The sequence below is a fragment of the Bufo bufo genome, chromosome 2, assembly GCF_905171765.1.
Source record: "Bufo bufo chromosome 2, aBufBuf1.1, whole genome shotgun sequence".
In the NCBI taxonomy this organism is placed as follows: domain Eukaryota; kingdom Metazoa; phylum Chordata; class Amphibia; order Anura; family Bufonidae; genus Bufo; species Bufo bufo.
The window spans coordinates 86,297,005-86,313,940 of NC_053390.1; the positions used below are offsets into that span (position 1 = coordinate 86,297,005).

A 16,936-nucleotide genomic window follows, 5' to 3' on the forward strand; every position below is an offset into this window, starting at 1 on the left:
TATGCCAGAGACTTTTGTAAGTCTTTAGCTGACACTCTAGGATTCTTCTTCACCTCATTGAACATTCTGCGCTGTGCTCTTGCAGTCATCTTTACAGGACGGCCACTCCTAGGGAGAGTAGCAGCAGTGCTGAACTTTCTCCATTTATAGACAATTTGTCTTACCATGAACTGATGAACAGCAAGGCTTTTGGAGACACTTTTATAACCCTTTCCAGCTTAATGCAAGTTAACAATTCTTAATCGTAGGTCTTCTGAGAGCTCTTTTGTGCGAGGCATCATTCACATCAGGCAATGCTTCTTGTGAAAAGCAAACCCAGAACTGGTGTGTGTTTTTTATAGGGCAGGGCAGCTGTAACCAACACCTCCAATCTCATCTCATTGATTGGACTCCAGTTGGCTGACACCTCACTCCAATTAGCTCTTGGAGATGTCATTAGTCTAGGGGTTCACATACTTTTTCCACCTGCACTGTGAATGTTTACATGGTGTGTTCAATAAAAACATGGTAACATTTAATTCTTTGTGTGTTATTAGTTTAAGCAGACTGTGATTGTCTATTGTTGTGACTTAGATGAAGATCAGATCACATTTTATGACCAATTTGTGCAAAAATCCATATCATTCCAAAGGGTTCACATACTTTTTCTTGCAACTGTAACTAATAGTAGGCTTACATAATGTTAGGGGCTTGTTCACATCTGCGCTGGAGGCTCTGTACGGTGCTTTGTCGCAGATTCTGTCAAACACCAGACAAAAAACCTTACATGAGGACTTTTTTGTCTGGTAAAAAGACAGGATCCTGAACAGAACCTGAATAGACTCCATACCAGTACATGGAGTCTGTTCATCTCAGTTATGCGCCTGATCCAGCACCTCCGTTATTTTCATTGTTCTGTAGAACAATAGAAATAAATAGCTGTGATGTGAACGGGGCCTAAGAGGTGGGGATGCAGGGGACCGTTACTGGACTTAATAACAGCAGGCAGTTATAGTAAAGAATAGTGGGTCTTCCCTGTACTTTATCAGTAGTCAGACAGGTCAGTCATAACAGTGACATCGCCCCTGACAGAAGCAGTAGGCCGCAGCAGCCCTCTGGTTTTAGGTGGCATACAGCTGCACGTAGGTCTATGGGAGTTACAGGCAGGGTCCCATTAGCACTGGGACCCTATCCCTGTCCACACCAGTGGATCCTATGACATGTTTGATGGGAGTGAAGCAGAGCTTCACTTCCAGCCTAAGTACTGCAGAAAGGCACGAGAGCCACAGCAGGGCACAGGTCTTCCTGCCACTGCCTGCCTCTTACAAACCCCACTGCCCTCCACATGCACAGGGCAACTTCAGAACACCAGTGCCAGGGGCATGCCCCCTCCTCTTCTCAGAGCATACACACACTGGAGGCAGCTCTGTGCCCATACTGTAGAGATAACACATGGTGCCCCTGCCCACAGCAACTATCACCACAGGAGAAGAGGAGCTAACTTACTGGGCACATCCTGAGCAGGAAATCGCCCAAGGTTTTGACTGAGACAGAGCAATACATTTATGTCACCAAATCGCAGGATGAAAAGGGGAAATGCAAAATTCCATTTGCGTGGGTCCTTCTTTCTTCTGAAGGAACAGCAAGAGTTAATAGAGCTTGGTGCATGTGTGCAGATCAACAAGCTGAAGCTACCCAAGCTGTACCCACAATGCCCACACAATCTGGGAAAGGAAAACGGGATGTGAGATCTTACAGTAGACTCGTTTATACTGGTCAAAAATTAGAATTTATTGTATAATCGGCACCAACTGATTGTAGTACATAACAATAGGGCCAACGTTTCGGTCCAACCTGGACCTTGATCACGGCCTGATATGTCCGAAGCGATGTGTACTCGTTATACCACCAACGAGTACACATCGCTTCGGACATATCAGGCCGTGATCAAGGTCCAGGTTGGACCGAAACGTTGGCCCGATTGTTATGTACTACAATCAGTTGGTGCCGATTATACAATAAATTCTAATTTTTGACCAGTATAAACGAGTGTGCCGTGGATATATACTTTAATTGATATAGTGACGTGACTGTCCCTCCATTGAGCACCTCTCTCTGGGATTTATATTTCCCTCATAGAAACGGAGTGCCTTCCAAAAATTGAATTTATTAGATCTTACAGTAGGACGGGGTTAGATCGACTGAAGGGGCTAACAGTGGGGGATGCTTTGCAGACAGCTCGGTGCTAAACAAGTTCATGGCATCAGGTAAACCTCAGAACACTCCTTAGGCGCATTATCAGTGGTACACACTGTAGAGATAATACCTGGTGCCCCCCTACCCACAGCTCCCCTCACCACAGTAGAAGAAGAGCTAACTTACTGGGCTCATCCTGAGCAGCAGCTGGGACCGGAGGACGAGCCCTGCTCTAGTTCCTGAACATGGTGCTCCGGGTGCTGTAGAGTGTGGGCAGCACCCACTGAGAGAGCTGCCCTGTGCAGAGGGTGTGTGCATATATAGTGAGATCGCACGCTGCAGCTTCAGAGCAGCGTGCCGAATGGTCGGCAGCCCGCTCAAACTGACCAACAACAAAGCTCCTCACTGTAATGAGCCTTGTTATTGGTTGTTTCAGGCAGCAGCGTATCGGCGCGCCTTAGACTTATCGGCACGCCTTAGACTTATCGGCACGCCTTAGACTTATCGGCACGCCTTAGACTTATCGGCACGCCTTAGACTTATCGGCACGCCTTAGACTTATCGGCACGCCTTAGACTTATCGGCACGCCTTAGACTTATCGGCACGCCTTAGACTTATCGGCACGCCTTAGACTTATCGGCACGCCTTAGACTTATCGGCACGCCTTAGACTTATCGGCACGCCTTAGACTTTTTCCAGGGAGTAAAATGGCCCGAACAGGCGTCTGACGCTTGTACAGGCGTTATTGCGACCTTTGATTGGGGGTGCACTATATATAGAGGGTTATCCTGTATCGGGGGGTACACTATATAGCGGGATGTCCTGTATACAGAGAAGTTATCCTATACTGGGGATGTCCTGTATATAGAGGGGGAGCACTGTATAGAGGGGTTATCCTGTATCGGGGGTGCACTGTATATAGAGGGTTATCCTGTATCGGGGGTGCACTGTATCAGGGGGGGCACTATATAGCGGGATGTCCTGTATACAGAGCGGTTACCCTGTACTGGGGGATGTCCTGTATATAGAGGGGGTTCACTGTATTTTTCACTTCTTGGAGGCGCCATCTGCATGTGCAGTAAGGTGTCTGTGCCCGGGCACAGTGCCGTCTTGGAGGTGTGATAAGATAGCGCAGTCCTATACAGTACCACTACCATCATCTCTCAGTGATCTATACTTGGTACTACTTCCCCTGTCACTCCTGCCACTACCAGAAATACTCTACAGTGCCCCCCCCGCACCCTATCTGTACTTTGGATAGAGGGTGTTTTTGGGGTCCCTGATGATCTCCCCCCATGTTATATCCTGGATCGGTGCTGAGCGCGTGCAGTGTATTTAACTGCATCTTATTGAAGAGACAGAATCGAGATGCTCCTCTCAAAGTGAACCTGTCGCCTGCGCTGTGCAGCCTCCATGCGGGTAGTGACAGACCTGCCTGACGCTGGTGGGATGTCAGTCACTTCAGTACTGACCAGCTGAAGCCCACTGCACGCACCAGCGCTGCGAGGGAGAGGCGTCCACTGCTATCCCCCTCCTCCCCCGCCTCCGGACGATGAGTGACAGGTTTCTTTAGTGTTGTGCCTGTCACTTGTGGTCTGGAGGGTGGGCACAGTGAGCATCCCCGAGCTGTGGGCTTCGTTAGATCAGTACTGTGATAGAGACTGCCATCACATCAGCCACAGAGCGGTCTGTCCCTACACTGCGCTGCCCTCAGTGAGGAAAGCATAGTTCAGCTGACGGGTTCCCTTTAAAGGGATTCTCCGCTTTTGCCGTACTGATGACTTCTCCTCAGAAAAGGTCATGAATATCAGATTGGCCGGGGCCTGACTGCCGCCACTGCCACCGATCAGCTGTATGGAGATCTGATATTGATGACCTATTCTGCAGAGAGGTCATCAGTATAGTAAAAGCGGAGAATGACTTTAAGGTTGTATTCGGACAGTGAAGGAAAAAACTGCATACAGTTTTTGTGCAGTTGAGGTTTGTAGATGTGAAACCATGGATGTCCTAATCCTAGAGGAGTGAGCTTAGACGGGTTCTCTAGACCTACCCCAGATTTATCCCAGGGGCTCGGTGGAGGGACAGACACTTCTCTCTGACTCTATACCGACTATCGGGGGGGCTTGCTTTTGGACAGAATTTTACGCTAGAATTTTGGCGCCTCTTAGACCCGCCTCTTGACTTGAAGCTCCGGCCACTTTCTGCTAAACCCCGCCTCCTTGTTGAACATGTTGGAAAAAAGTGTAGAAACCCTAGATGCACCAGATTGGGTATATTTTGTGTCACTTTATTTTAGACACGTTTTTTGGGGCAGATACATTAGTAAACCTGGGCCCACGTGTTCCTCCTGTACGGATTCTCTCAGGGTGCGTTCAGTGAAACTCACACCATTTCGCAAGCAAGTTCAGTCCGTTTTGTCTGCGATTGCGTCCAGTGTTTCAATTTTTCTCCCGCTGGTGAAATCAGTTTTGATGCATTTTTTCACGCACATGGAAAAAAACGGAATAATTACAAACATCTCCTAGGAACCATCACTGCATCCAGGTGACATCCGCAATGCGTTTTTCACTAAAGCCCCTATCACTTCTATGGAGCCAGAGCTGCGTGAAAAACGCAGAATATTCTCACGCAATGCAAAATGATGCATGAAAAATACCGCTGATGTGCACAGATCTTTTAAAATGAATGGGTCAGGATTCAGGGCGGGTGCTGTGCGTTCACTTCACGCATTGCCCTCGCTCGTCTGACCCACCCCATGCCCTTTTTTCCAGTGCAGTAGTAACCAGACCTCAAAAGCCACGTCTGAATCTTCCCTTCTAGAAGATCTGTCGCAGTATGTGTGTGCCGCATCTTCAACAGAACCAGTCAGGCCGCTTCCATGCAGTCAGTGTTTGATCAGTGATTGTGAGCCAAAACCAGGAGTGGAGCCTCCACCGAGATGAGGTATAATGGGAAGATTTCCTGCTGGTCTGTGTTCCTTACAATCACTGACCAAACACTGACAGTGTGAAAGTGGCCTTACCATGAGGAAGGGGGAGGTGCGGAATGTCCAGTGGAGCCGGCCCTGATCACACAGCATTGATGCGCCATTCTTTATAGTCAGTGGTGTTTGATAACAGACCGCAGAGATTATACAGGCTGGTCAGCGTTCTAATGGCTGGGAAGTACCAGTCCGCCTCACCCCAAAAAATGTCTTCCTAGGCAGCAGCTTTGTACCCTGGTGGTGTGAAAACCAGAATAAGGCACATTTCACACTTGCGTTGTGGCTTTCCAGTTTTGACCGGACACAAAACCGCTGCAAGCTGCCGTTTTGTGTCCAGTCTGTGGATCCGGTATGAAAATCATTTTAAAGGAGTTGTCCGGGTTCAGACATACCCATATTTTCACCCAGGTAGCCCCTTTGATGTTGGCATCAGAGAATGTCATGTTCCCTTGCCCTGGATCGCTCAGGGCAACGGCTTTTCTATATACAGTGAGGAACAGAAGTATTTGAACACCCTGCGATTTTGCAAGTTCTCCCACTTAGAAATCATGGAGGGGTCTGAAATTCACATTGTAGGTGCATTCCCACTCTGAGAGACAGAATTAAAAATAAAAAAAATCAGGAAATCGCATTGTAATATTTTTGAAGAATTTATTTGTCTTGCACGGCTGAACATAAGTACCGTATATGCCGGCGTATAAGACGACCCCCAACTTTTCCATTTAAAATATAGGGTTTGGGCTATACTCGCCGTATAAGACTACCCCTGAATGCCCAGCCCTCCCTGTCTTCAAGACAATCTTCTCCAGTCCAGGGAACTGACTGGGATCTGTGGATGGCACTGCTATGGGGAGGGGGATCAGTGGATGACACTGCTATGGGGAGGGGGATCAGTGGATGACACTGCTATGGGGAGGGGGATCAGTGGATGACACTGCTATGGGGAGGGGGATCAGTGGATGACACTATATAGCATCTTATGCTATATGTGTCATCCACAGATCCACCCCATGACAGTGTCATCCACAGATCCCCCTCCCCATAACAGTGCCATCCACAGATCCCCCCCCTAAACAGTGCCATCCACAGATCCCCCCCCTAAACAGTGCCATCCACAGATCCCCCCCTAAACAGTGCCATCCACAGATCCCCCCCTAAACAGTGTCATCCACAGATCCCCCTCCCCATAACAGTGTCATCCACAGATCCCCCTCCCCATAACAGTGTCATCCACAGATCCCCCCATGACAGTGCCATCCACAGATCTCCCTCCCCATAACAGTGTCATCCACAGATCCCCCTCCCATAACAGTGTCATCCACAGATCCCCCCATGACAGTGCCATCCACAGATCCCCCTCCCATAACAGTGTCATCCACAGATCCCCCTCCCCATAACAGTGTCATCCACAGATCCCCCTCCCCATAACAGTGTCATCCACAGATCCCCCTCCCCATAACAGTGTCATCCACAGATCCCCCCATGACAGTGCCATCCACAGATCCCCCTCCCCATAACAGTGTCATCCACAGATCCCCCTCCCCATAACAGTGTCATCCACAGATCCCCCTCCCCATAACAGTGTCATCCACAGATCCCCCTCCCCATAACAGTGTCATCCACAGATCCCCCCCATGACAGTGCCATCCACAGATCTCCCTCCCCATAAGTGTCGTCCACAGATCCCCCCTCATGACAGTGCCGTCCACAGATCCCCCCCATGACAGTGCCATCCACAGATCCCCCCCATGACAGTGCCATCCACAGACCCCCCTCCAAATAGTGCCATCCACAGATCCCCCCCCCCCATGACAGTGCCATCCACAGATCCCCCTCCCCGACGCTGAGAGGAGTATACATTTATTAACTGTAATCTTTAACTTTAAATGAGCGCTCATGTCTTTACTAGGGTACCTTACTCTCAGCTCTGGTAATAGGCGGTGCTCACTCACTGACGTCACGCGCCTGCGCCACCTAGTGGGAGGAGCAGGCACGTGACGTCAGTGAGTGAGCGCCGCCCGCACTGCCTGTTAGCGGAGCTGAGAGTAAGGTACCCTAGTAAAGACATGAGCGCTCAGTTAAAGTTACAGTTTACAATTAATAAATGTATACTCCTGTGAGCGGCGGGGCCCTGTATATTCTAACCCCCAGGCAAGCGTCCCCGTCACCATGGGAACGCCTGGGGGTTAGAATATACCATCGGATCTGAGTATACCCGGCGTATAAGACGACCCCCGACTTTTGAAAATAATTTTTAGTGTTAGAAAGTCGTCTTATACGCCGGCATATACGGTATTTGAACACCTGAGAAAATCAGTGTTAACATTTGGTACAGAAGCCTTTGTTTGCAATTACAGAGGTCAAACGTTTCCTGTAGTTCTTGCACACACTGCAACAGGGATTTTGGCCCACTCCTCCAGACAGATCTCCTCTAGATCTGTCAGGTTTTGGGGCTGTCGCTGACCAACACTGAGTTTCAGCTCCCTCCAAAGATGTTCTATTGGATTTAGGTCTGGAGACTGGCTAGGCCACTCCAGAACCTTGATATGCTTCTTACGGAGCCACTCCTTGGTTATCCTGGCTTTGTGCTTCGGGTCGTTGTCATGTTGGAAGACCCAGCCACGACCCATCTTCAATGCTCTGATTGAGGGAAGGAGGTTGTTGCTCAAAATCTCCCAATAAATGGCCCCATTCATCCTCTCCTTAGTACAGTGCAGTTGTTCTGTCCCCTTCGCAGAAAAGCACCCCCAAAGCATGATGCTACCACCCCAATGCTTCACAGTAGGGATGGTGTTCTTGAGATGCAACTCATCCTTATTTTTCCTCCAAACACAACGAGTAAAGTTTAGACCAAAAAGTTCTACTTTGGTCTCATCTGACCACATTACTTTCTCCCATGCCTCCTCTGGAGCATCCAGATGATCAATGGCAAACTTCAGACGGGCCTGGACATGTGATGACTTGAGCAGGGGAACCTTCTGTGCAATGCATGATTTGAAACCATGACGGCATAGTCAGCGCGGGTTCTTTTTCTTTTTCTCTGCCTTTTATATTAGGTCTCCACCTACTCTGTGGTTTTTCTGGCAATTAACCTTACAGTAAAACCCTGCAGCGACGGGCCCTACGCATATTCCAATTGTGTGGGCTCAATTTTCTTTCTCCCCAATACAGACGGCAGCGTGAGTATCTATCTATTTTCTGTTTTTTTATTTATTTACCCATGACGGCATAGTGTTCTACCGACAGTGACCTTTGTAACTGTGGTCCCAGCTCTCTTCATGTCATTGACCAGCTCCTCCCTTGTAGTTCTGGGCTCATTCCTCACCTTTCTTATCATCAGTCATACCCCACGAGGTGAGATCTTGCATGGAGCCCCAGTCCGAGGAAGACTGACAGTCGTCTTTAGCCCCTTCCATTTTCTAACAATTGCTCCAACAGTTGATCTATTTTCACCAAGCTGCTTGGCAATTGCCCCGTAGCCCTTTCTAGCCTTGTGGAGGTCCACAATTTTGTCTCTGGTGTCTTTTGGTCTTGCCCATGGTAGTAGTTGGCGTCTGACTGACTGTGGGGTGGACAGGGGTCTTTAAAGAGCTCAGGCAGGTGCTACTAAGTTAGATTAATGAGTGGAGTAGAGGTGGACTTTTTAAAGGTTTCTCAGGTGTTCAAATACTTATGTTCAGCAGTGCAAGACAAATAAATTGTTTAAAAATCATACAATGTGATTTCCTGATTTTAATTTTTTTTATTCTGTCTCTCAGAGTGGGAATGCACCTACAATGGGAATTTCAGACCCCTCCATGATTTCTAAGTGGGAGAACTTGCAAAATCGCAGGGTGTTCAAATACTTCTGTTCCTCACTGTACAATAACACACTGCTAGGTGGAAGCTTCCGCCCGGCAGTGTATTCGGTGACGTCATCGGCTCTGATGGGCTCGCTTTAGCACTGCCCTAGCCGTTTTACAGGCTAGGGCAGCGCTAAAGCCTGCCAATCAGTGCTGGTGATGTCACTGGGCTCACTGCTGGGCGGAAGCCTCCGCCTGGCAGCCCTAAGGAGAGCCTGTTTTGTCACCGGAACGCCTGAAAATGCCTTAGCAAAATGGATCCGGTGCCCATTGACTTACAGCGATTTTGATACCGGAACCGGTGTGTTGAGTTTAGATTTAATACAGCCGGATCTGGCCGAAATGGATGTATCCAGATGTATTAAATGGCAACGATCCACTTAATTCCAGTTTTGAGATCCTCTGCCGGATCTCGAAACCGGAAAGCCACAACACAAGCGTGAAACAGGCCTAAGGCTCTGTTCACACTTCATTTCTTCTGTCAGTCAGAGGTATACATTTTGGCGGGGTCATTTATCACACTGGTGTAAAGTAGACCTGGCTTAGTTGCCCATAGCAACCAATCAGATTCCACCTTACCTTTTGGACAACTTCTTTTGGAAAATGAAAGGAGGAATCTGATTGGTTGCTATGGGCAGCTAAGCCAGGTCTACTTTACACCAGTTTGATAAATGACCCCCTTGGAGTCTTTCCTAACACAGGATTCTGTGATGAATGGCAGTGACATATGTCATCTATAGGTCTCCTGAGCAGGGGCTTCCCTTCCTGTCCATATACCATAGACAGTGGGGAGACGTGGCTGTGCTGTATACAGATGACTGGCATCATGGTGACCTTGTAGACAGGTAGTGAGGGCAGAGATGGCAGAGCGCTGCGGATGGGCAGCAGAGGAAGTACAGCGGTGCATGTGGGAAAGCAGGAAGGGATGGCAGAGCATGCAGGTGAGCAGCGTGATAGGAGATGCTGTAAGGGGGGCAGGATATAGGCCGTGTGTACATGATGAGTGAGCCGGGGGATAATGCCTCGTCTCTCATTTCAAATGTGTAACACTATTGACAAGCGATGTCTCTCCATTAAACGCTTACATCAAGCTTCTCGTTGTCTCCATAGCCCAAATAAATCAGAAAAAGGTTCAGATATCTGTAGAGACCAGCCACATGGCCGTGTATAAGGGTCAGCCTCCAGATTCCAGCACCGTGAACTCCAAACTGTCTGCAAATGCAGCCGAGTTTTATCCCTCCGGATATTTTGCAGATGGCAATGTAAGTATTGCGTTATGTGTGATCTCTGCTGGTAGTTCGTTATTTTACGTACTTTTTTTAAGCCATGGAAAGGAGTTGAGAAGAGTGTGTACGTCATGAGCCTTGGGCAGTTGCCGCATCAGGATGAGCATATTGGTCATGCTGATCACTCAGGAGCAGGACAAAAGCTGTCATATCCTTTGAAGGATCCAGGCACCGTCTGACTGTGTTCTCTGTTAGGGCGTTCGGAGACGTGTCCTAATAACTGTCTGTGTCCTCCAAGGACATTATGGGGAAAATCAAGATTAAATATATCCCCCATGGGATTAAAAAAAAAAGTAAGACTCAATAAATATAATAAAACATTAAAACAGGCAGATTGGTGGGGGTCTTACCACCAGAACCCCCACCGATCATGAGAATGGAGGCCCCATACCCCGTTGTTTGCAAGCTGTCACATGCCAGCTGTTTTTTTTTTTTTATCCCGTCAGCTGACAGCTCATGTTGAGCTCTTATCTCTGACGTAATGACCTCATAAACACTTATTTAAGCCACATTCTAAACTGTTTGATAAGAATTGAGCTATAATGGGAGTGTTTGAGGTCAGGAGATCAAAAATAAGAACTACACATGAGCCGTCAGATGACTAGATTCAAAGAAAACACAAAATGACAGCTTGCACACAGACTTTTTTTTTTTTTTTTTGTATCTCAGTAACAGCTGAACATTTTTAATAAAGACCAATTGAAAAAATGATTTGTAGCCTAAAATGAGTAAAATGCAATCATAAAAAATGCCTCCGAAGGTGTCCATAGCCTTTAAAGAATCTGCCATAATAACAGGTGCTCTTATAAGTAGGATGACATCCATAGATATCTGCTGAGCTTTCATGATTTTATGTTATTAGGTATTTTTATGTGACACAGCAATGTAGAAGTTCTAACTTGTGCTATGTGATTGTCCTAGTCCTATGAGGAGAATAATGTGGGAGATTCGGCTGTCCTAAACATCACGTTGGCAAGCTATGTCCAGGACATACTCAACCATTTAACTGAAGAGCCGGGTAGCTTTGAGGCTGAGATCGGCCAGTTTACAGATGTACTGAATGGCTGGGTCACCACAGAAGAATCCTTAAAGGAACTTGTGGAACTTATCTATGGGCAGGTATGTATTTTGTACCGTAACCTTATCTCCTCCAGATTATATCCTTACAGGAGACTCGGCATATTACCACAAGGCTGGGTTCACATCTGCGTCGGAGGCTCTGTATCAGGCCTCCATTGCAGATTCCACATAAAATAGCACTGCATGCTGCTCGGTTTTGTCTGGCAAGATGCCAGAAACCCGACAGACTCTTCTAGTCAGTGGGGTCCTTTGGGTGCTGCTCGTGTCCACCATATCCCAGGACTGAGGCTTCTGCTCCTGTTACTGAGCAGGACACTAGACAATGTGGCGTTTACATCAGTGATAATATCATGCTACAGTATAACATCAGTGGTGGTCCAGAGCATAGGACCCCCATCTGTTCCTAGAATGAAAGGGCTGCAGACAGGATCTGGAATGACTCTGACATCCTGCAATAGTCCCAATCACCTTTTTGTAGTGTTTTAGATATTATTTAATGTTTTCTGCTCCCCTTACCTGCACAGAAGCCTGGTGATGTCATAAAATGTCATGTTATAGAGCAGGAGGAGCTGAGCAGACTGAGATGTAGTTTTGTGGGAGAAGACTCCATAAAACCTGTATTTCACTTATTTAAACCTCTGCTCTTTCTGGGCTTTGAAGTCGAGGAGGCGATCCTCGATTGACAGGTATCTCTGTATACACAGTCATAGAGGGAAGGCTGTCAGTCACTGATAGGACCACCTCCTAGACTTCAAGGCCCAGGATGAGCAGAGATTTAATTGACTGAAATACAGGTTTTATTGAATCCTCAATCTGCTCAGCCCCTCTTGCTCTAGAACCAGCTGCCTGCAGCTTCAGTCTGACAGGTTCCCTTTTCAGGGTTTTCTAGCAAATACCTGAACTCGGAAGCTTTGGATTCTGTATTCAGAGACTTAATGCTCAATATGATGGCTCTGTCGATTCATTGTCTGAAACTGATAATTTCAGCTATTTGTCAGTGTGACCGCCTGGAATAGACCACACCTAAATTTAGTCTTCTGCCACAGGCCTTTAGCTGTCATTTTAGTTAGGCTGTCTGGAAGGGGTTAACACGATGCTATCACGTTACTGCTTCCCTTTCTGTAATTTGTGTCAAACATTTTGCTAACAATCTGCAGAAAATCGTCCTGAGCAAGACTTTGTTGTGTGACATGAAGTAATGTAGAAATGTTAAAGTATCATATGTAAAAAAAAATGCACCTTAAGGCCCCTTTCACACGAGCAAGTCCCACGCATCGTCCTGACCTCCCAGTACTGACGGGGTCACATAGCATTATATTGACTTATGAATGATGCTATGTAACCTTAGCAGCATAAATCAGTATAATGCCATGCGACCCCTGAAGTGCTCCGGAGTTCAGGACGGGTGCTCTCCCTGACACACGTTGTGAGTCTGATGTGGGGGACTTGCTCGTGTGAAAGGGGCCTAAATGTCTGGAGCGTTCCAGTGAATGGCATAGCAATAAGATGTGTCTGGTCAGTGAGGGACTAAATGCTGTGATCCCCTCCCATCTACTGCATTAAGACCCCTTGCAGACGAGCGTTCCTCCTGCAGCCCAGATCCCGGCCTGACCTCCCAGCACTGCCGGGGGTCACATAGCATTATATTGATTTATGATGCTATGTAACCCTTACAGTTCTGGAATGTATTTGACAACACTGGCAGCATTATCCAGTACATTCCAGAACTATAAGGGTTACATAGCATCATAAATCAATATAATGCTGTGTGACCCCCGGCAGCAATGGGAGGTCAGGCCGGGAGCTGCGATGCAGACTCGCTGCGGGAGGAACGCTCGTCTGCAAGGGGCCTAACAGTGTCAACAGGATGGCTCTCCTCCACTCCATGACTGACTGGTGTCTCTCCATCTTTTGCATTTTATAATAGCTTTTGACTAAGTTATAGATATTTTGCTACAACCAAGTATTTTCATGCATTACTAGGAAATAATAATAATAATTTTTGTTTTTAAGGCAACTTCAGTCCCCAATTTCTCCTATACTGGGGCGCGATTGTGTAATCACTTGACAAGTAATCTTCAGATAAACTCTCAGAACTGGAACTTCAGGCAGTTGCTCCTTAAGAGGTAAATAAATGGTGATGTTTGCTTGCTCCCGGGGCATTGTAAGCTGACGCTAGTCTCATGATATCTTTTACAAGTCCTGGCGTACCTGTCATGACAATCCTGTAGTACACCCATACGTTCCAGCATTCAAATCCCCATAATCGCTCCCCTGGGTATGCCCCTCCAGAACGGAAACCCTTGGATAAATTTGGATTGTCACCCCATAATCAGGACTGTTGTCATGTATGTGTTCATGCCTATAATGGATAAATATACCAAGTACTATATTGCCACCCCGAATTTGAAGTGCTGTAGATACATCAAGCTGAATCAGATGAACAGGCAGAGAGATGACAATCTGGATTGAGACATGACTGGGGGCTAATAAAGGCCATCTTATTCAGCGGCATATATTGGCCATGATATATGTTTATTACCTAGTATCATATCCTGATTAGTGAAGTATGATAGAGAGGTCACCACATACCATTCAGACCCGTGCTTAGCATTTCTGTTCCCAAGTCATTCTATATTTGCAATCTTCGCCTCTTCCAGGTGTCAGACAGAATTTGATAAAAGACATCAGGCAGCAAAAGAAGATGAAGCCACAAGAAAGCGCTTTCATGCCTTTGTATTGTTCTTGGGTGAACTTTATCTTAACCTGGAGGTAAGACTAGAATTCCCAATGTAGGTTCTTACAAGAACATGATGTTAGCTGGCGAACACTTCACATAACCATATCCACCTAGCCTTACACCCCTTTCATACGAGCGAGTTTTCCCACGCGGGTGCAATGCGTGACGTGAACGCATAGCACCCACACTGAATCCTGACCCACTGGAAACTACATAGTGAAGAGCGCTGAGCTGCAGTATGCCGACACTGTGTACATCAGCGGGTTTTTTTTTCAAGCATCAGTTCTGCTGCTTATCCGTCACGCTCGTGTGAAAGAGACCTTAGAGGAACACATGGCTATACCATAAGTGTCTTCTAGATGCAGGTCCCACATCAGGGACCCACTCCTCTCTCTGGAACAGGTGTCCTTTGACCCCATCCCGGCTGAGAGAAGTGGATGGTTGGTAATAACCAAGCTGGTTGTGCTTTGATCTTTTCATAGCTCCCATAGAAGTGAATGGGGCAAGCTGCAGTTCCCTGCACAGCCAGGTGCCCAGGGAGTGGTTCTGTGCAGGGAAAATCTGTGAAGGGACCTCCAACCGTAAACCAGTGCTGCGGCCCCTTCATACTGCCAAAGATTAAGAAGTGATGGCATATGACAAGTGATATTCCAGTGTTGTATAAGATCTTCCAATGTTGGGCACTTCAGCATTTATTACAGCTGCTGCTAAAGAAGAGATCTGACTCTTTATAGGTTCATTGTGCTGGAGCTGCTCTTGTTTTTCCGGACTTTGATATTGACGGGCTATCCTCGGGATTGGACATCAGTATCAGAAACTGTACAGTGGACAGAAGGCTCCATGCACTGTGTAGTTTCCAGCGTCGGCATACTGCAGCTCAGCGCAGCCACTTTGTGCTTCTGGTTCTCTTCACTATGTAGTTTCCAGTGCCAGCGGCAGCAGAAACAGCTGATTGGTGGCGGTGCCCGGTATCGAACCCCCACCAATCTGATATTGATGACCTAAGTCCCAGAAAACCCCTATAAGAGCTCTGTAATATGAGGCTGTGTTTCTCCCCTGTAGCATACAGCCGCACTTAAGAAAACGGTAATGTAGAAAACAAAATAAAAAATGCCTCCCATAGACCTCTTATTATAGTCTACTGTCACACTGGCGTTTTGGCTTTCCGTTTGTGAGATCCGTTCAGGGCTCTCACAGGCGATCCAAAACGGATCAGTTTTGCCCTAATGCGTTCTGAATGGAAAAGGATCTGCTCAGAATGTATCAGTTTGCCTCCGATCCATCTCCATTCCGCTTTGGTGACCGTCTGACGAAACTGAGCCAAACTGATCTGTCCTGGCACACAATGTAAGTCAATGTGGACGGATCCGTTTTCTCTGGCACAATAGAAAACGGATCCATCCTCCATTGACTTTCAGTGGTGTTCAAGACGAATCCGTCTTGGCTATGTTAAAGATGATACAAACGGATCCGTTCTGAACGAATGCAGACGGTTGTTTTATCTGAACGGATCCGACTGGGCAGATCCATGACGGATCCGCACCAAACGCGAGTGTGAAAGTCGCCAACCTGTATGGTGACAGTTATTTGACAAGCTAAAAAACCCTCCTCGTGGTTACTTGCAGGTCTGGGCAATGTTTAGTAGGTTACATGTTATTACTTTGGCCCGATATATCATGAAGATTTTCCATGTGCTGGAGCCTATTTTTTTTCTCTAACAGATAAAAGGTGCAAAGGGCCAAGTGACTCGAGCCCAGATCCTGCAGAGCGGCCTCAAGGAGCTGCTGGATGCTTTATTCTCCAATCCTGTAGATGATAATCTCATCTGTGCTGTGAAACTACTGAAGGTAAGCAGCAGCTCATCGCTACCTCTAGATCTACTGATGCCAGGGTTTGTTATTCACCGTTCAGCTTCCTCCATTTAACCCTTTCCTGACATCTGCCGTACATGTACGGGGAATGTGAGGTCTTTAACCCTTTCAAGACCAAGTCATTTTTCACCTTCGTGACCAGGCTTAATTTTGCAAATATGACATTTTGTCACTTTATGTGGTGATAACTTCAGAATGCTTTTTATTTATCCAAGCCAATTCGTGACATCTTGATGTTGGAGTTAAATTTGGGTCGATAACTTTTACCTTTTTATATCATAAAAATCCAAAATTTTGAAAAAAAAATTAATTTTCGAAATTTGAATTTCTACACCTTAAAGGCAGATTATGATACCTCATTAGATAGTTTTTACTTAAGATTCCCTATATCTCTCATTTATGTTGGCATCATTTTTAAAATGACATTTTATTTTTTTAGGACTTAGAAGGCTTAGAATTTAAGAAGCAATTTTTAAAATTTTCTATATGATTTTCAAAGCCGACTTTTTCAAGGACCGGTTCAGTTCTGAAGTCACTTTGAAGTCCTTACATAACAGAAACCACCCATAAATGACCCCATTTTAGAAACTACACCCCCCGAATTACTCAAAACTGGTTGCACAAACTATGTTAACCCTTTAGGTGTTCCACAAAAATTAAAGGAAAATGGAGGTAAAATTAAAAAAGTTCAGTTTTTGTGCAGATTTTTTATGTTAATCCAATTTTTTCTGTAACACAGCAAGGGTTAACAGCAAAACGAGCCCTAATATCTATTACCCTGATCCTGCAGTTTACAAAAACACCCCATTTATGTTCGTAAACAGCTATATGGGCGCATGGCAGGGCACAGAAGGAAAGTAGCAACATATGGTTTTTGAAGAGCAGATTTAGCTGGAATGGCTTTTGGGTGTCGTGTCATATTTAAGGGCACACTAAGGCACCCCTACAGAATAAACCC

The 16,936-nt window shown here is 46.5% G+C and overlaps 1 protein-coding gene across 1 annotated transcript in view; it reads left to right on the top strand.

Annotated features, from left to right (window-relative positions):
- Positions 1–16,936, top strand: part of PAIP1 (poly(A) binding protein interacting protein 1) — a 40,430-nt gene that overhangs the window by 8,093 nt on the left and 15,401 nt on the right. Inside the window, exons 2-6 of the mRNA XM_040421275.1 lie at positions 10,112–10,263; positions 11,209–11,406; positions 13,381–13,493; positions 14,028–14,139; positions 15,829–15,954. Of these exons, the coding sequence (XP_040277209.1) occupies positions 10,112–10,263; positions 11,209–11,406; positions 13,381–13,493; positions 14,028–14,139; positions 15,829–15,954 (701 nt within the window). The remainder of the gene's footprint in view (positions 1–10,111; positions 10,264–11,208; positions 11,407–13,380; positions 13,494–14,027; positions 14,140–15,828; positions 15,955–16,936) is intronic.